The sequence below is a fragment of the Portunus trituberculatus genome, chromosome 28, assembly GCF_017591435.1.
Source record: "Portunus trituberculatus isolate SZX2019 chromosome 28, ASM1759143v1, whole genome shotgun sequence".
In the NCBI taxonomy this organism is placed as follows: Eukaryota; Metazoa; Arthropoda; class Malacostraca; order Decapoda; family Portunidae; genus Portunus; species Portunus trituberculatus.
This window is the reverse complement of record NC_059282.1, coordinates 9,497,999-9,517,722: the sequence shown is the minus strand read 5'-3', so window position 1 is coordinate 9,517,722 and position 19,724 is coordinate 9,497,999. Positions and strand designations below refer to the sequence as shown.

At 39.7% G+C, this 19,724-nt stretch overlaps 2 protein-coding genes across 3 annotated transcripts; one reads left to right on the top strand and one right to left on the bottom strand.

Moving 5' to 3' along the window:
• The first annotated feature begins 2 nt into the window (after nucleotides 1–2).
• On the top strand, nucleotides 3–3,904 carry LOC123510137. 2 transcript variants are annotated; one of them, XM_045264977.1, is made up of 6 exons: nucleotides 3–147; nucleotides 739–847; nucleotides 1,280–1,400; nucleotides 2,446–2,585; nucleotides 2,809–2,863; nucleotides 2,983–3,904. In XM_045264977.1, exons 2-6 carry the CDS (start codon nucleotides 836–838, stop codon nucleotides 3,024–3,026), a joined length of 372 nt encoding a protein of 123 aa, XP_045120912.1. In that variant the 5' UTR covers nucleotides 3–147; nucleotides 739–835; the 3' UTR covers nucleotides 3,027–3,904. The 2 variants fall into 2 exon arrangements, with proteins under 2 accessions (XP_045120912.1, XP_045120913.1); XM_045264978.1 differs by lacking the exon at nucleotides 3–147 and adding an exon at nucleotides 152–213.
• A 91-nt stretch (nucleotides 3,905–3,995) lies between these two features.
• On the bottom strand, nucleotides 3,996–17,725 carry LOC123510136 (transforming growth factor-beta receptor-associated protein 1-like). Its single transcript, XM_045264976.1, has 17 exons — nucleotides 17,521–17,725; nucleotides 16,366–16,418; nucleotides 15,749–15,845; nucleotides 15,216–15,401; nucleotides 14,658–14,891; nucleotides 14,390–14,550; nucleotides 13,751–13,889; nucleotides 13,239–13,433; nucleotides 12,433–12,621; nucleotides 11,642–11,796; nucleotides 10,893–11,003; nucleotides 10,091–10,280; nucleotides 8,859–9,074; nucleotides 8,199–8,362; nucleotides 7,159–7,321; nucleotides 6,727–6,839; nucleotides 3,996–6,097 (listed from the first exon to the last, which is right to left on the bottom strand). The coding sequence occupies exons 1-17, from the start codon at nucleotides 17,572–17,574 to the stop codon at nucleotides 5,917–5,919; spliced, it is 2,601 nt and encodes an 866-aa protein (XP_045120911.1). The 5' UTR covers nucleotides 17,575–17,725; the 3' UTR covers nucleotides 3,996–5,916.
• Between the last annotated feature and the right edge of the window lie 1,999 nt (nucleotides 17,726–19,724).

Below are 19,724 nucleotides of genomic sequence, written 5' to 3'. Positions count from 1 at the left end.
AAGACAAGGAGGAGCTGGAGGAAATGCACACAAGAGATATGGATTACAGGTATCCCAGCACTGCGACATTTCCCTTATCTGGGCCGCCCTAACAGGAACTTACCAGTGAGCCGGAAGACACAGGGAGGAGTAGCTCAGAGGAAGAGGGTGAGTCTGCCTGTGTGAAGTGTGGTAAAGTAGTGAAGAGAAGTAAGGTTGGCATGTGGTAGGAGGGTGAGTCTGTGTGTGAAGTGTGTGGTGAGGTAGCAAGAGAAGTAAAATTTGAATGTATGTCACAGGAGGGAAGTCTATCTGTGTGGTGAGGTAGCAAAGAGAAGTGGAGGTTGAAAGTACGTAAGTGGTAGGAGGGTGAGTCTGTGTGAAGTGTGTGGTGATGTAGTGAAGAGAGGTGAGTGTTGAATCAATGTCACTGTTTATGTAGTGATTCTAAAGTGATGTTAAGTGTGTGTTGTTCAGAAAGAAGAGGAATGAATGAGAGGTTAATTTGTCTACTACATAAAGTCTTTGTTAAATATTATGGTTTAGAAAAAAGAATGCTCAATTGATAGATTAAAAAGTCATTTCTCTCTCTTACATTCATCTACAAATGTAAATCTAACCACTCATCACAAATTCCTGAAATACACTGAGGAGATGAACCACACACACACACACACACACACACAAACATGCGCGTGCAGGAAAAGCAATCTCTCTCTCTTCCTATGCTCAATAAATCTTTTGCACTTCTTTCCATAGATTCCTTAGAGAAGCTGAGGAGAAGACAAGAGACAGCAGATCCAGAAGCAAGACCACACGTTCACGCCATCATCCCAACACTGAGAGAGAAGAAACAATGGACGTATCTGTAATAACCAGAATATAAACTAACAAGATAAAAATTTACATTCATGTGATCAAATAGCTCATGAAGTAATTTTTTTACTAGAAAATGTACCTAAATAACCAGTCACACATGATAAAATGAGAAAATGATTTATATATTTCTTTATCTATTTGTAGCTTTAAATATTTCTAAATCAGATATTCATGAAGTGATGTAACGTAGCCTAGCTTTCAGATGGAAATGCCAATGTTGTGTTAGTATCACTAGTCAAGTTTTCCTTCAGCTGTCACTTATATACATTATCTAACTATGTACATCACTAATTGAGTCTTCCTTCAGCCATTACTTTTGTCATTACCACTACTACCACCTCTGTTACTACCATCACTAATCCAATCATCTTCATCCATCACATCTGTCACTTCACTGTCATCATGAGTTTTTCCCCCTCAGGTTCAGCAGCCACTTCTCTACATCATCCTGACTGGCATCTTGATGATCCTGAGCGTCATGATGGTGATCACCTGCCTGCTAGTGCACCACAAGAAGCAACTCAGGCGCCTCAACAAGGAAGGTTAGCCAAGATATGAGGAAAGCTACCTGGAGTAATAGAACAAGGAGAGGAAACAAGGAAGGGAGGTGAAGCTGGTCTGACAGGCTTGTAGGATGAGTAATGGAGGGATAGAGGAAAGGAGAAGAAAGGAGAGAACTTGAGAAATAAAAAGAAGGAAAGCTAGCAACAGAGCAAGGAAAGGATTGAAAGAGGAGGTGAAGCTGGTCTGACAGGCTTGTGGGGTGAGTAATGGAGGGATAGAGGAAAGAAGAAAGGAAAGCAAAGGACCTGAAAAATAGACAGTAAATCTAGGAGGAAAGCCAGCTGGAGTAATAGAACAGGGAGAGGAGAGAAGGAATGTTAGTTGTGGGAGATGAGGCTGATCTGACAGGACAGAGGAAAGGAGAGGACCTGAGAAATAAACAGAAGGAAAGTTAGTAATAGAATATGGAAAGAAAAGAAGGAAGGTTAGCATTGGAAGGTGTGGGCTGAGTAATAGAGGACTAGAGGAAAGGAGAAGACATTTTTTTTTTTTTTTTTTTACGTAGGGAAGAGGGCCAGCCAAGGACAAAAAAAAAAAAAAGAAAGATTGAAAAAAAGGCCTACTTGAGTGCTGGCTCTCTAAAAAATGTAAAAGCGTCAGCCAAAGTTGGGGGCAAATGCCTCGACTAGACAGTACACCTGAAGGAAAGTTAGCACCAGAACAAGGAGAGGAAAGAAGGAAAGTTACCTGTAGAAGATTTAGCACCAGAACAAGAAGAGGAAAGAAGAAAGGTTACCAGTTGGTGATGTGGCTGGTCTGACAGGTGAGTTAGCAATAGAATAAAGAGAGGAAAGAAGGACGGTTACCAGTTGGTGATGTGGCTGGTCTGACAGGTAAGTCTGCAGTAAAATAAAGAGAGGAAAGAAGGAAAATTAGCAGTGGGAGATGTGGCTGGTTTGACAAGGAAATTAGCACCAGAATAAGAAGAGCAAAGTAATTAGTAAAAACAAACTAATATAAAAAACAACAACACACACAAAGCAAACCAATATAAAAAACAGCAACACTTACCGATCTTTGCAGTGAAACAGAGCCACGTACACCATCGCCAGAGCACTCACCACATATCCCTTGGTGGTGACAAGGATGACGGCTATGTGATTCCCACGTCTGTGTCTCACTCAACCATTGGTAAGAAGCCTCAGCCCAAGCCAATCTTCCATGTGAGTTATCCATGCCACTGTTGTCTCACTGAAGCTTGATACACTCCTAATGCTTCTTCTTCTTCTGTGATGTGGCAAACCATTTATAACCTCAATTGATAAAAAAAAGTCTCCACAGACTGACATGTGCTCATTAACACTCCTAAAAACACTTTCTCACATTTCAACATCCAAAACTCACTGTGATATGGCTAAGCACTCATTGTAATCCTATTCATTGCAGCACAAACCTCCCTACATGATTAAAGGCAGAACTTACGCGAACACTGAGCAATCAGGCAAGTGACAAGGAGTTCAGTATTTCTTATAGCTATTAACTTCTTGAACTCTCTATCTGGATTTTAAAAGCTGAATATTTGCACAAAGATTTTTACTGACTCAGTTCTTTTCATTGCAGAGTCTGATCATTCTTATGAGTCCCTGAATCACATCATGCACTAAAGCCTGCACTACTAAATGTTCAAGTGTATTGTCTTGGCTATTTTGAAACGGCATTAGTGGATGTTGAAGTTTTTATGGTTTACTGGGTGTTATCTGCGCAGTAGTTCAAGAAGTTCTGATGGAAGTTGCTAGGGTTTTTAAAGGTGTTTTGATGATTCTTAAGGTAGTTAAAAGAGTTCTGATGGAAGATACTAGGGTTTTCAAAGCTGTTTCCATGATTTTTAAGGTTATTTAAAGGATTCTGATGGAAGTTATTAGGGTTTTTAAAGGTGTTTTCATGATTCTAAAGGTAGTTTAATGAGTTGCTCTGAAAGCTAGTAGAGTTTTTAAGCATGCTTTTGTGATTCCAGTGATAGGAGATGCAAATTATAATCACTGTGGTCTTCAAGGGTGTTTCTGTGATTTTACTGATAATATAAGAGGCTCTTGTAGAAGCCACTCAGATCTCCAAGTGTTTCATTGATCTGAGTGACAGTTTATTCCTTCTATTGGTTTATTGTTTGTTTATTTAGGACTGATTCAATCTCCTCTTTACTTTACTACGTGTTAATCTTTAGGCAGAATGTGTCACATCCAACAGAAATGCAACGCAGTGATTAACCCCGTTCACTACCAGGACATGTTTTCATATTCGTTCTGCTTACTATTTGATGATTTTTTAGCTTCAGAAACTCATGTGGGGGGGATTACTTTTCTGACCTCCATAGATCCTTCCTAAAGTCAATAAAATAATCTAATGACATCCAAAACTCAAGGTAAAAAATGCATCCCAGTACTGAAGGGGTTAACCTCTCAATGAATAATATGTCTGTGTAATTCTCTTGTTTTTACTTCTATCTGGAATAAACAAACTAATTAATAAACAAATATACATCTTTTTTGGCATTCTCAAGATCCTGAATATATCTCATTCCTCCAAGATTAAAGCATCACTCATCATTAAGGACCACCACATGACACTCAGACAAATTCAGATCAGTGTTTATGCCAGTACTGTACATCAAGACAATAGTACATTCCCAATACGTACAGGAAAGAAATCATACACATCTATAAGTATACATAAAGGGGCAGTGAGGGGAGAGGGTTACTTAAGTGGCCCTTTTCTTTATACATATATTCCTGCCGCCAGCCTTCCCCTCACCACATGTCACCCTTCAATAAATCACTGCAGCACAATCTTTAATCTTGTAGTTATGACTTTTTTCAGCTATTTCTATTTGCAGCCTTGAGAATAGATTAAGGTCCTTTTTCTCCTTTCTTCCATCTTGCAAACTATTTTCTATAGAGCTCCTGAGTGTTTACAAAAGGACACCACTGCAGTGAAAGTTTGAAAGGTTGTTTTGTGACTCAATGGCCAGTATTCTTAATCACTTAGCTCTCTCACCATCAATTACTTTCCAAAGGCTTTAGTTGAAGATGTTCAGTTTTTTAAGGGTATTTTTATAGTTCTGGTGATGGACTGGCAAGATTTCTAAATTATTATTAGATGAAACTGTCCTGAAAACCTGGCTAGTCGTCTCTGTGGTCTTGGAAAACTGTCATGGTGAGAGAGCAAGGCTTTTCTGAATATGAGCAAATAAAGCACTAATCACTGGTTCTTGTTTCCTTGTTGCAGTCGTACCTTCACCTGCTCCAGCTAATATACATAAAAAATGGCAAGACTCAACATTGGTGGGACTGTGTTTGTGATCTTATGCACCACACAGCATCACTCAACACTATGAATAAATAACTTTTGTGACAATCTATCTACTATATCAATGGCATGTGAGATATGTTTGTGAGTATTAGACACACTTCCTTTTTGCTGTGTGAGAGGCTAGCTGTGCCATGTCTTATTTCCTTGGGTGCAGTGAGGTGGTTCATAAGATTGTCCTTTTCTACCAGGGGCTGAAGGGGCTGGGAGTGTGATTGGTGTGTGTGTGTGTGTGTGTGTGTGTGTGTGTGTGTGTGTGTGTGTGTGTGTGTGTGTGTGTGTGTGTGTGTGTGTGTGTGTGTGTGTGTGTGTGTGTGTGTGTGTGTGTGTGTGTGTGTGTGTGTGTGTGTGTGTGTGTGTGTGTGTGTGTGTGTGTGTGGGATTGTTGCCCTAGTATATCTGTATAAAGATAAAATGTAGAAGGAGCTTTAACCAAGGAATACTGGATAAATAAACACCCTTTAGTTCCAAAAAGAGTAGCACTAAACAGGACTATTCAAAACCATTCAAAATTAGAGAAGCATCTTGAAACTTCCCTCTTGAAAGAGTTCAAGTCATAGTTAGGGGGAAATACACAAGTGGCCAGGGAGTTCCAGAATTTACAATTGAAAAACCTGAAGCAAACAGAATGTAAAGGAAAGTGTGTGTTGTACATGCCATTGAATACAGTTCATCATTTAAGCTGTGTCTCTCTTATGACTAGATCACTTCCTTCCACTGACTACTTAACTGCTAACTCACTCTGTCTTTGTTCTCCTCCTCCTCGATGCAGCCCATGTTTCCTCCTCAACAAACACCATAAGACCTATCAAGACACTCACACACTCACTCACAAGATACTAGATCCTTTCACAATGATATGCAACAATTAACAGTACTGGAAGTAATGAATGAAAAGTTTATGAGCATCTACAAGAAACAAATAAATTAAAAAGACTCGATTTTGCAATTTCTAGCTACTTTACTGAATGGAAGCGGCCATAGAACAAGTTTTAACAATAGAATCAAAGGGGAACTGAGACCACAAAGATATCTAAGGAAAAAGAAGATGTAGTGTCTGTACGAGTGTTTGTGTCTTGGCTGCACTTCTTAAACCACATTAGAGTTAATAGTACTAAATAACAGGATGAACCAAGACCACACTGATACCTATAATACTGCAGTGTCTTTCTCTTCAAAGCACATAACACATCACAACCTGTACTGCTGGGCAGGGGCGGGCGAGGTGGGGCTGGCGTGGGCTGCCTGGAAAACTGTACCAGTGAGGGGACACACGCTAGGGTTTGGTGCACAGGAGGGATGCGCCATCACACCATTAGGGTAGATGGTGAAGGAGCAGCTGGTGAAGCCTCGGTTGCACACACAGCACACTCTGAAACGACATTGGGATTGGTGACGGGAGTCTAAGAAGTGAGAGATTGAGACTAAGCATGGTGATAAAACAAGACAAAAATAAAGACAAACGAATCACGAGACAACACAAAATATAGACAGATAAATTCCAAAAAAGCATAGCAAAAAAAAAAAAAAAAAATTAATAAAAATAATAATAATAATAATAAATAAATAAATACATAAATAAAAAAAAAAAAATAAATAAAAGAGATAAATATTAGCAATGAGACAACACAAAACAGAAACAGATTCAGCAAAAGCATAGCAATGAAATGAGACAAAAACAAAGAAATAAATCCTAACAAAGCATATATATAAAAAAAGAGCAGTTTGTGTACATTAAATATCCTTTTGTATTAGTGGCAATCTGATAATACTTAATCTTATCCTTTACTTCTCTCACAGAATGCCAAACCAGTATCACACACCACTAAACAAACTAACCACCCACTCCCAAGGCAACAGAAAATGAGCACAACTGACACAACCATTCACTCCCATTGCAACATGAAACAAAGTTGGTCAGGATTTAATTAGTGACTGACTGCTGTAATGTGGAAGCAAACTGACAGGGTATGTTTAGGATAGGAGTGTGTGGCACCTTACCTATTGGCAGCAAGAGGAATTGGCCCCATGTCCTTTGAGAGTTTGTAAAGGACGAATTTCTGCTGAAGGTTCTCGCTACGTAGAAGAGTTTGCTGGATTCTCTTAATGCGACTCTGCAGGGGGCAAGACAGGGCACTGATTCAGTCTTGGTAATATTGTCTCTTGATAGAGAGTACAAGAAAGAGAAGAGGAAAGGCTACTAAAAATAAACACACAATAACACATGAGTCAGTTTCTCCCCATCTCTTTCTAGTGTCTGAGTGAATATATACTGGAAACACACTCACACAGGAAAGGAAAGGCTACTAAAAATAAACACACAGTAACATAAGAGTCCTTGTTTCTCTCCATCTCTTTCTAGTGTCTGAGTGAATACATGATAGAAACACTCACTCACACTTTCTCTCTCTCTCTCTCTCTCTTGGCTTTTACCTGGTGGAGTGAGTTCCTAAGGGCAGCACGGAGGTAGTGGTGGATGATGGCAAGGGACCAGGTGGGGGGCAGCAGGGCCAGCACAGAAGACACCTCCAGCTCCTCAGCGTGTACAGACAGTAGCTCTATTGCCGGTGCCAACTCTATGTCATCCTCACTGCCGCTGTTTGGTGCAGAGAAGGTTAGGTTAGGTTAAGGTTAAGGGTGCCATGTTGAGTTGACTGAGGGTTAGAGTGAATGAGAGTTAGGTTAGGTTAAGTTAAGATGAATTAGGGTAAGAGAGAATGAGAGTTTGGTTAGGTTAGGTTTGGTTTGATTAGGTTAGATTAAGGGTGATATGTTGAGTTGATTGAGGGTTGCAGTGAATGAGTTAGGTTAGGTTAGGTTAGGTTAGATTAAGGGTGATATGCTGAGTTGATTGAGGGTTGCAGTGAATAAGAGTTAGGTTAGGTTAGATTAAGGGTTATATGTTAAGTTGATTGAGGGTAGGAGTGAATGAGAGTTAGGTCAAGTTAGGTAATAAGTTGTTGGTTAATCTAGGTTAGGTATGTACAAGTGTTATTGTTTTGTAAGTGAGGGAAGTTAAGTTTGGTAAGATAAGTTCATTTAGTTTTTTTTTCAATTTTGTAAGAGAAAAGTTCTCATCATCTTCCTTTTACTCTCTGGTTTCTTTCCTTTTACTCTCTGGTTTTCCTGCATCATATCATATCCCTCCAATAAACACTCCACTTTTCCTGTCACTCTTTCCTTCCTTCTATTTTGGTTAAGGAAAAGTCCTCATCTATCTAGCCTTTCCATTTACCTTCCTGTTTCCCTGCATCATATCATATTCCTCCATTAAACACCCTCCTTTTCCTGTCAATCTTTCCTTCCTACCAATTTACCCTCCTGTTTTCTTGCATCATGTCACACTCTTCCATTAAACACTCCCTCCTTATCCTATCATTCTTTTTTTTCCTTCCTTCAGTCAGTCCCTCTATATCCTATCAATCTTTATTTTTTATTTCCTTTCTTCAGTTAGTCCACAGCTCCAGTCTTACCCAGGAGGAGGACGAAGGTATATCTTCAGCAGCTTGAGGAATATGTTTGACTTAGCACTGCTGCTGGCCGCCACTCTGCTTTGGGCTATACAGTACTGCTCGGCTGCACTAAAGTCCTTAAGCTGATGAACCAACATGGACAGCGCCTTCTCATGCTCCCCCAGCTGATGGAACACACAGCTTTGTTAGTTCACTCACAGATGCTCATGGTAAGAACTCAGACAAGTAGTGAGAGGCTATAAAATGTCTTCACTCATAAGAAGGATCATAAAAAGATAGCTACAGTGAAAGGAACTCTAGTTTGGATATTACACTCATACAAAGTTACAGTTACAGTGAAAGAAGGTCTAAAATTAATGTCTACACTCACAAGAATGGTCATAAACAGATAGCTGCAGTGAAAGAGACTCTAAAATGGATGTCCACACTCACAGGAAGGGGATTAAACAAACAGTTACATCCACACAAAACCATAAAACACACCCACAACTGTAAAAAAGAGAGAGAGAGAGAAAAACACCCACAATCATACCAACACCCACAATAAAAAAAAAAGGAGCATTAAAGAATAAAAACTATCCACAATTACAAAAGAACCACTAAGGAAACAACCACACTCACACCAACACTGCAAACACAGCCAACACCTCCACCACCCACCCTGCCAAACACTGCTGCCATCTCCACATGTAAGTTTGTTCCCTGAAGGCGAGTGAGGACTGGATGAGGCTGGTAGTGGCAGGAAGAGCTGAGGAGGTCTTGTAGCTTGGCCCTGGTCTCGTTCAGTGTGTCTCTCTGGTCAGCGTCTCCGGCATTCATCAGCTTCACTGCCTCATCCACGTAATGAAGGACCAGCTCAGTGTGGTATTTCTCATCCTGTAGGGGGAGATATGCTTGGATTTTTAGTATCAGTCTTTATGTTGTGTAAGAAATGTGTTTGCTAGAAATATGCTTGTTTTTTAGTGTCTTAACCTCTTCAGAACTGAGAAGCATTTTTACCATGAGTTTTCGGTATGATTAGACAATTTTATTGACATTAGGAAGGGTCTATGGAGGTCAGAAGATTGATGGCCAGAGTCTTCACAATTTGAATCCCTACATAAGTTTCTCAAGCTACATAAAATCACCAAGAAGTACACAGGATGAACAAGAAAATGCATCATGGTACTGAACTGGTTAATCTTTGTACTGTGTGAGAAATGTATTTGTTTTTTCGTGCCAGTCTTTGCGTTGTGTAAGAAATGTGCTTGTTTTTTTATAATCAGTCTTTGTGTTGTGTAAAAAATGCATTTGCTTTTCAGTGTCTTGGTCTTTGTTTTGTATAAGAAATGTGCTCGTTTGTTTGTGCCAGTCTTTGTGTAGGAATGTGTTGGCTTTTTAATGTCGTAATCTTCATATTGTTTAAGGAATCACTGTGAAAAGTGGAAGTGTCATTGGGTTTGCTTCATTCACACTGTTAGGAATGGTCTCATAGTTATCTGGTGGTGCTCACAGTACATTTCTAAACCACCACATACAATCTAAATCAAGCATGAGGGAAACTGAGGAAGCCAACAGATACACCTTACTCAAATACCTTATACATAACTTCCCTAATCACCTCAAAAGACACTGACAAGACAACACCAAATTCAGTCCCTTCACAAAACAACACAAAAATCAGTCCCTTTACAAGACACTGACAAAAACAACAAACACCAAATTTAGTTCCTTCACCAGACACTAACAATCTTTAAGGCAACTGGCATTCCAAGTGGGCCTTTTTTTCTTTATCTTTTGTTGCTCTTGACAATTTTCCCTTCTTGCATAAAAAAAAAAAAAAAAAAAAAAATCTAGTCCTTTCATAAGACACTGACAAAACAAACAACAATAAATTCCACCAGACACCTCACCTTCAGCTTCTTGGTGTCAATAAGATGGTGGAGGAAGCCAAGCCGCGCCTCTGGGTACTTCTGGAGGATGTGCAGTACGTGGGAGGGGTCCAGAATGGTTTGTGTCTCTGTGAACACTCGCACACCCTCGCTGGCATCACGGTCCAGCACAAAGTCTGCGTATCGCCACACTATGCTGGCATCCATGGCACTGAGGAGCGGAGAGTGGTGGTAAGTGGGTGTCTCCATTTTGTGTCTTGCTTTTATGATTGTAATGTTAGGCTGAAGACTGGAGTGTGATGATAAGTGGTTTACTTTCCTTATTGTGTGATGGTAGGTGGGTGTCTCCTTATTGTGCTTTGTTTTTAACCCCTTCAGTACCATGATGCATTTTCATATTCATTCTTGGTGACTTTATACAACTTCGGAAAATCATGTGGTGGATTCAAATAGTGAAGACTCTGGCCATTATTCTTCTGACCTCCATAGACCCTTCCTAATGTAAATAAAATTGTCTAATCACATGCAAAACTCGTGGTAAAAATGCGCTCCAGTACTGAAGGGGTTATGACTGTAATGTTGTGCTTACTCAGGGTGTGATGGTAAGTGGGCATCTCCTTCCTGTGTCTAGTTTCTATGATTGTAATGTTGTGCTAAGACCAAAGAAAGTGATGGTAAGGGGTTTATTTTCCTCATTTTGTCATGGTAAGTGGGTATCTCCTTATTGTGTTTAGTTATTAAGATTTTTAAGGTTAAATGGCAAGGAGAGAGACACACAACAAAGAGAGAGATGAAGCAGTAACAAACAATACAAATGACTTACAGAACAAGGCAGTCCACCAGATCCTTGATGCCTTGGAAGTGTTTGTCTGTCACCTCCTCCCTCACAAGCTTGGTCAACACATCAAGGGACTTCTCAAGATTACCCAATACTCTGCAACCCAAGAACTACTATTATTATCATATTCCAAGTAAAGGGAACAAAAACTGGAAGAAAAAACATAAATTGACCAGATTCTAAAATACTTCTCATTATCTAATACTCTGCAAGCTAAGAACTATTATTATTATTCTATGTAATGGAAGCAAAAACTGGAAGAAAAAAACTTAATTTGCCAGATTCTAAGTCTTCTCATCACTACCCAATACTGCAAGCCAAGAGGTATTATTATCATTATTATTTTATGTAAGGAGAACAAAAATTGGAAGAAAACCCTTAATTTGCCAGATTCTAAAGGTGGCAGTTAGAAGGGAGGTCCAAGATTAAGTAGGGACATATCTTGAAGCCTCACTTTACATAGCCACCCTACTCTCTATATCATTGTCTCACTAAGTAGACTAACTCATATTACTCCATTTGTATCTTATATCTACCTCTCTAGTCAAGTTTCAGTAGGAAAATACATTAACTTACTAGGAATCTCAGAAACAATATTAGTGCTTTTTGCTTATGAGAGTAGGAGCCTTTCTTACATCAAAAATAAACAGAAGAAACATACACATATACATACATATACCAAGGCTCTTTCTCTCACAAATACACCAATACAACAAACACAGCAGCAGTCTTGCCTGTGCAGCTTAGCTAGGGCGGAGAACTGCTTGTGGTCGGACAGCCACTGTGTGCACTCTGGCAGGTTGCACGCTATGTCGCTGTGGTCCAAGAACAGCAGCAGGTCCGATGAGTCACCCTCCGCCTGCAGCTTGATGATAGCTGTGTCCACCTCCTGTAATCACAGCAAATACAGTGGACCAATGGAAGCTGAGAGTGGTGTGAATGAGTGTGAATGTGAATGTTGTGTGCCTTGATGTATGTTTGTATGTGTGTATGAGAAGATAAAAACTAGATCCAGGCTTTAATATATTTCTCTTTCTCCACTAGACACCATACTGTATGTGAGAGTGGGAATAACATGATAAAACTAGTTACCTATTCATTCACAGCGAAGCAAAAGTGAGGACAAGATAAGAATCCCAATGACTTAATGCTAACTTTTCTTCCCTTACCACACTGCCCCTTAAGTAAAATGTGACTGGAAGCAATGTGACTAGCCAACTATTAACTCTCAGGGAAGCAAGAGACATTAAGATTATTAGAATCCTAGTGACTTAATGCTAACTATCCTTCCCTCACCACACACCACCCCTTAAATGAAATATGACTGGAACTAACATGACAAGCAAGCTATTAACTCTCAGGGGAGCAAAAGAGATGACAAGAATATTAGAACCCATAATGACTTAATACAACTTTCCTTCCCTCACCACACACCAGCCCTAAGTGAAATGTGACCAGCATGAGACAACAAGAATATTAGAACCCAGTAACTTAATGCCAGCTTTCTTTCCCTCTCACCACACACCATCCTGTGAGTGAGGTGTCCTTGGAAGCGAAGGTGCAGTAGAAAGGAGAGCAGGAATGTCTTGGCTGCCTTGATCCTAGCCTGGTCCCCTTGCATAGCCTGGTTGATGTCTGCCAGGTGGTGCAGTGGTGGCTGGACCCGGGTGAACTCTACAGCAGCTGGAAGTAACCCTGGGAACAAGCTGATCACCTGTAGGAGAGAGTACAGAGCTTTGATAATAAAAACAATAATTCACCTGTGTTTTCAAGGGTAGTTTTTGTGATTCTAGTGATAACCTGATAAATTAACTGTGGTCTTTGTAAAAAACAGCCAAAATACAAACGTTAGAATACATCAAGTTTATCATACACTCCACCAGCACCCCACAACACATCAAAAACCCAGAATATAAGTTAACCAAACACTACCCCAGCACACTCACACCAGACACAGGCACACAAGTTAGTCAAACACTGCCCCAGCACACCACACACCGGACACCCAGAATACAAGTTAATCATACACTGTCCCACCACTCCACAAGACATCATATATATGCAGAATACAAGTTAACCCTTTCAATACTGGAACACATTTCTACTTTGAGATTAGTGTATGATTAGACCATTTTACTGACATTAGGAAGGGTCCATGGAGGTCAATAGATTAATGGCCACAGTCTTCACTATTTCAATGCCCCACGTGAGTTTCTGAAGCTGTATAAAATCACCAAATAGTAACCAGAATGAATATGAAAATGAATCATGGTGCTGAAGAGGTCAATCATATTGCCCTAGCACACCACAACACACCAAACACACACTCACCTCCCTCACATCCACGGCGCCCTTTAAGAAATACTCCTGCGCCTGGTCAAACACCCCATGCACCAGTTTAATGAAGCCGGCACGTTGCAGCAGGGTCCGACACAGTTGCTGGTACTGTTCCTGACTCATGCCCACCGCCCCGCTGTGCTCTGCTAACTCCACAGCCTCCTCCACTCTCTCGCTATCCATCAGGGCCTGGAATGTGTGTGTGGAAGTATGTGGATTTGTTTAAAGAGAAGTGTTGTGATCTGGAGGATTGAATAAGGAAATGATAGTTGTTTTGAACTATTTAAAGCTTAGAAAATGTAGAAGAAAGCACTTAGAACCATTACAACTTGGAATATACAAAACAAAAAGCTCTTACATACTGAATGTGAGTGATAATCTTGTAGCCTCTCAGACTAGAACACAAGGAAGCTGTGACATATGAACACCAATAACAATGCCACAAGTCCAATGAATAAGTGGTGTTTCTGGAGCCAATTGGAGTCACTCAAGGCCCCTTCACTCACCTCCACCTGCATGGTCCAGGGCTGTGGCATGAGGCAGGACACACAGGAGTTGGCCGCCACATACAGCTGTCCATCAAAGTTCCCCACCAACTCCCCGCCTGAGAAGTTAATGGTCTGCTTGTGCTGTTGGTCTATCAGGCTGCAGAGAAGGTAAAGAAATGGCCATGGTGGAAGGTCATTCGTAAATTGACCTATCTTTTTTTTTGGAACTGTCATCTTTATTGAGCTTACTTTATTTATTTACTGTCATTTACTGCTTTTAAACAGAACTTCTCTATCATACATGGAATGGTCAAGACAAAGCACCAGTCATACACACATTACTCACACTCAGCCCTGTCAGCCCCTGGAGAAACGGACAGTCTCATAGACCACCTTACAACATCCAAAACTCTAACAAACTGGCTAATGACTGAGATGATACAAAGATGGTAGTTATTTGCTGTCTGTGTCCATAATCTCACGTAAATTCTAGAGGTGAAAAGGGAAGATACCAAAACAGAAGGACCACAGAATTGTTTGGTTTTGATGTTATTCTATGCTTTGAATTTCTGTTTCTTCTAAGTCCAACACTAGTTTATTAATGAGTGTTTTGTGTGAAGATGTGCAATTGATCCACTATCCAGCAGCCTGCCTCACCTGTACACTCTGATGAACTGGCTGGTGATGGTGATGATGTAAGGGTGGTAGTAGGAGAGAGCTGTGATTCCTTCTGACCACTGGATGGGTGGACGCTCTGAGATGCCTGCTGCTGTCACAAACATACCAAGATTACCAGGGCCAGCTAACAAAAACTCCTCCTGTGGGAAACATTACAAGATTTAGATGAAAAGAACAACTAGAAGAGAACAGTAAGCCAAGGAATCAATACACCATCTTGAATAACCTAACCTAACCTAACCCTTACCTTAGCTATCCTCTTGACATGTGGGTAAGTAGTGGCAGCGTCATAGGGAAACAGGTCCTGACGTGTTCCTGCCTCCACATTGAACACACAGTACTGCCCCTGGCCAGCCACACACACATAGTTCCCATCCATGGCTATGTTGACTGGCTCATGAGTGGAGAGTTCCCGCAGGAAGGAGACACGGTCCTCATGCAGGGAGCAGAACTGAATGCATCTCCTCTTGCCCACGCATAGCTGGGGTATTCAAAATGTTATGTGTTTTTCCTTCAGAGTAATTGAGTGGTGGTATGCAGTGCTATGGAAGGTTATAAAGCATTAGAGAGTTGAATATATACTTTCTCTTCTTAATAATGTCACACAGCTTTTCTGAAGGGAAATAGAGTAATATTTTGCAATATCATGAAGCTGAGATTTGAAATAGATACAGTAGATACTCACAAAAGAAAAAAGTCACTTCCTATACGATTTTAATGTCCAAAGCAAGAGATATTGAAAATAAAAGAAAAGCTAAAACAAAACCGTCACTACAGAGCCCCCAATAAGTGAGACCATAGCCACCTGCACAGTGAAGGGATCCAGAGTGTTTGGGTTCTCATTGACACAAAACACAGTCACGTTTTTCATCTTTGGTCCCGAGCCGATGGTGTTGAGCATGTCAGAGTCCAGGAGGTAGAGGTTCCCATCACTCAGGGCCATCAGGCGACCCAGAGCGGAGGCCGTCTTCAATTGTGTCACCGCCTTCCTCTGTTTTAGGGTCAGACCAGTATTAGATTTGGTTAGGTTAGGTGTGCTTGTTGGCTACTGTCTACTTATTATTTTTAAAGAGGGATACTGGCCAAGGGTAAAGAAATGTGTGGAAAAAGAGATCACTGAGGTGTCTCAGTGAAGAAAAGAGAAAAGGTGAGCCAAATTTTGAGAAGTGTTTGTGTGGTCAGGAGTTTTGAAGATGATAATAAGAGATTGTAAAAAGTAAAACGCAGTGAAGAGAAAAAGAAAGAGAAAGAGAGAAACAGAGAGAGAGAAACATACCTACAATTTTCTCTCCTCTCACATTCACCATCAAGGAACAAAATATGGATAGGCACACTCACTGTTCCAAGGTTCTTCTGACTCATCCTGTTGGTGGAGTAGATGATCTTGCCAGTGGATTCGCTGGTCCGCTCCTCCACCAGATAGTGAACCACCATGCTGCACCAACAAGGAGTAGAATCATGAGTAGAATCAGTGAACTGAGATGGTGAAAGCTGATAGAATGGTGAACTTTGAAGCTGAAGAAGGTGAAAACTAATGTGATGGTGATGTAAGGTGATGAAAGTTGCTATGATGGTGAACTGTGATGGTGAAAACTATTGTAATGATGAAAAATATTGTGATGGTGAGCTTAGAAGGTGAAGACTGCTATGATGGTGAGCTGAGGGGGTGAAAAATGAGTTGATGGTGATGTTTGAGGATAAAAACTATTGTTGAATTATTCCATTTTGAAAAATCTGAGACGGAATGAGCATTGTCTTTAAAAAATTGATAAAAAAAATTCACAAACAGATAAAGTTAGAATGAATAAAAAATAATACTAAATAAATCACATAAATAAAAAAAATATCAAAAGAAAATCACATAATGAATAAATACACTAATAAGTAAATAGATAGATAGATAAATATATTTGTGTAAATAGAGAAGAATATATAACACTGATTATTATTATTACCTTTCATCTGAGCCAAGGTACAGATCACTGCCGCTTGCCTCAAGACACTCAATCTGTAGGAGGGGATGAGTAAAGTGTTAATTTGGTCACCATGGCAACACTGAGGAATAAGCCACTCAATCCTAACCACTAAGGAAACAACCATGAAATCCTTACCACTCTGTATCTCAATGAATAAGCAATGACGATCAATATTACCCAACATCGGTGACAATATAGATTTTAACCACTCTGTATCTCAATGAAAAAGCAATGATGATTAATATTACCCAATACAGGTGACATTGAAGATTCTGACCACTCTGTATCTCAATGAATAAGCAATGACAATTAATATTATTTAGCACAGATGACACTAAAGATTCTGACCATTCTGTATCTCAGTAAATAAACAATGATGATTAATATTACCCAACACAAGCAACACTAAAGATTCTAACCACTCTGTATCTCAATGAATAAGCAATGATGATTAATATAAGCTAGCACAGGTGACACTTAAAAAGATTCTGACCACTCTGTACATGAACAATAAAAAGTAAAATTAAATAGTTAACACAGGTAGCACTAATCATTTTGGTCACTCTGTACCTCAATGAGAAATAATAACACCCTGTAGAAGCAAGAAGCCTTAAATAATCCCCTGTTATACTCAATCTGAAGGAGGGACACTGATGTAAATCACCATAACCTAACCTAAATGTCATGTGTAGTCAGGGTTGCTTTAGTTTTCGTCTATTTTCCACAATTCTCCTGCAGAAAAGTTATGGAAAAAAAGTATCTGTTATTTTGATAACCATGACAATAGTAAAATGAGAAAGGATGCTTATAACTTCAAAATAACACAGTAACTAAAATAAACAAGCACTATATGATGAACTTAATCCCTTCAGTACCATAACACGTTTTCATATCTACTCTGCTTATCATTTGGTGATTTCATGCAGCCTCAGGAGATTAAAATAGTGAAGACATTAATTTTTTGTCCTCCATAGACACTTCCTGATGTCAATAAAATCGTCTAATCATACCCAAACCTTCAGCTAAAAATGCATCCCACTATGGAAGGGGTTAAACTAAAACACATTAGTAAAAACAGAAATCTGAGCACGGAGAACACTCCTGAAATTTTACAAAACCGTAGACTACTCTCACCTTTAAATCAACTCTGCCCAGCACGGACACTAAATCAAAAGCCTTTAGTGCCATTATTGAGCGCTGGTTTCCTTCTCTTAACAGATATCAAGTGCCAATCGTCTCTCTTTTCCTTATAAACGGAGAATACAGGACGGTGGTGGTGGCCGCGAGCCGCCCTCCATATGTTGCCTGTTTGTTTACATACGCCCACCCACACACAGACCCGTCAGTGCTTCCCCAGCCGAGACACTTTAATTCCTTACATAACCAAAAGAAAGATGTCACAAAAAAGCAATAAATCAGTAAGTGAAATTTTTACAAGTATAATATCTCATCAATAAAACATTTAGTAATAGATAGTTATCACAGACATTTATACTCTAGACACGTACTGCTATATGAAACGGCTCCGACCCTACAAGAGCAAGACGCGAGTCATAACATAACATAACATAAAGAATAGGATAACAAAGGGCCACCAGGGCCCATCTAGGCTATCCTGTATCAGTCGCACAGCGACCTCGTCATCAGTACTTAAAGATACACTTACAAGTACACAATACATTATATACTAATTCTAAATATTTGGCCCATTAACAGGCTAAGTCCTGCAGCGAATTCCTTTACAATCTGCGATCCCCATAACATAACATAACATAACATAACATAAATAATAGGATAACAAAGGGCCACCAGGGCCCATCTAGGTTATCCTGTATCTGTCGCACAGCGACCTCGTCATCAGTACTTAAAGATACACTTACAAGTACACAATACATTATATACTAATTCTAAATATTTGGCCCATTAACAGGGGTAATATATATAAGTCCTGCAGCGAAATCCTCTACAATTTGTGGTCCCCATACATGGGGATCATGTCTTGTTTAACTATAGTAAATTTCTTATAAAAACTATCATGCAGTGCTATACATAATCATAAATCTAATAAATTTAAGTGCTTATCTAATCTGTTTTTAAACATTGTCAAACTAGTGCTATTTACAACCGTCTCTGGCAATGCATTCCAGAAGTCTACCACTCTATGACTAAAGAAATATTTTCTTATATCTAACCTGCAGCCTTGCTTTCTAATCTTCCTGCCATGATTTCTAGTCCTATTTCCCTCCTCTAAGGTAAAGAAAGATCTCACATCTATGTAGTTTGTATCTGAGAACATTTTAAATAACTCTATCATATCCCTCTTATACATCTCCTCTCAAATGAAAACATGTTTAATTCCTTTAATCTATCTCTATACTCCAGGCGCTTTAATGCTGGTATCATCCTAGTTGCTCTTCTCTGAACTGCTTCTAACATGTTGATATCCTGCCTATAGTGGGGTGACCAGGCCTGTATGCAATACTCTAAATGGGGCCTAACATAGGAATTATATAAGCTACGCACCACTTCCTTACTTTTATAACTAACATTTCTATTTATAAAACCCAGGATCCTATTTGCCCTATTTCTTGCTTCTAAACATTGCTTTGAAAATTTCATAGTCCTGTCTATCACTACTCCTAAATCCTTTCCTTCCTCTACTGCCTCTAGCCAACATCCCTCCATCTCATAGCTAAAGTTTGTGTTGTCTTTACCTAAATGCATAACCTGACACTTTTAGAATTAAACTCCATCTGCCACCTGTCTGCCCATGCTATCAGCCTGTCCAGGTCTCGTTGTATTCTGTAATTGTCCTTTTCACCCTGTACTGCACATGCTATCTTAGTATCATCTGCAAACTTTGATACTTTGCTACTAATTCCTATATCTAAATCGTTAATGTACACCAAGAAAAGAAGAGGTCCTAGCACTGATCCTTGGGGTACCCCACTAACCACTTCCTTCCACTCAGACATTGCCCCATTTAATACTACTCTCTGTTTCCTATCAGAAAGCCATTCACTAATCCAATCAACTAACCTACCCCTATCCCATGTAGTCTCAATTTGTACACTAGCCTCCTATGCGGTACCTTATCAAATGCCTTGCTAAAATCTAGATATATAACATCTATGCTATTTCCATCATCTAACTCCTTGGTAATATATTCTAAGATATCGAGCAAATTTGTAAGACAGGACCTCCCTGATCTAAAGCCATGTTGGGTATCTCTAATTAATCTATTCTCATTTAAATGCTCCCAAATACTACCCTTAATGATTTTCTCTAGTATCTTACATACTATACTAGTTAAACTGATCGGTCTATAATTATTCGCA

What these genes read in the sequence shown, in the direction of transcription:
- LOC123510137 (XM_045264977.1), top strand. An exon ending in CAGGCGCCTCAACAAGGAAG is followed by an intron (nt 1,401 to 2,445) that starts GTTAGCCAAGAT and finishes CGATCTTTGCAG; the next exon opens with TGAAACAGAGCCACGTACAC. An exon ending in AGCCCAAGCCAATCTTCCAT is followed by an intron (nt 2,586 to 2,808) that starts GTGAGTTATCCA and finishes TATTCATTGCAG; the next exon opens with CACAAACCTCCCTACATGAT.
- LOC123510136 (XM_045264976.1), bottom strand. Translation starts at nt 17,574, where the DNA reads ATGGCACTAAAGGCTTTTGATTTAGTGTCCGTGCTGGGCAGAGTTGAT. An exon ending in CTGGTGGACTGCCTTGTTCT is followed by an intron (nt 10,281 to 10,892) that starts GTAAGTCATTTG and finishes TCCGCTCCTCAG; the next exon opens with TGCCATGGATGCCAGCATAG. An exon ending in TTGACACCAAGAAGCTGAAG is followed by an intron (nt 9,075 to 10,090) that starts GTGAGGTGTCTG and finishes CTCCCCCTACAG; the next exon opens with GATGAGAAATACCACACTGA.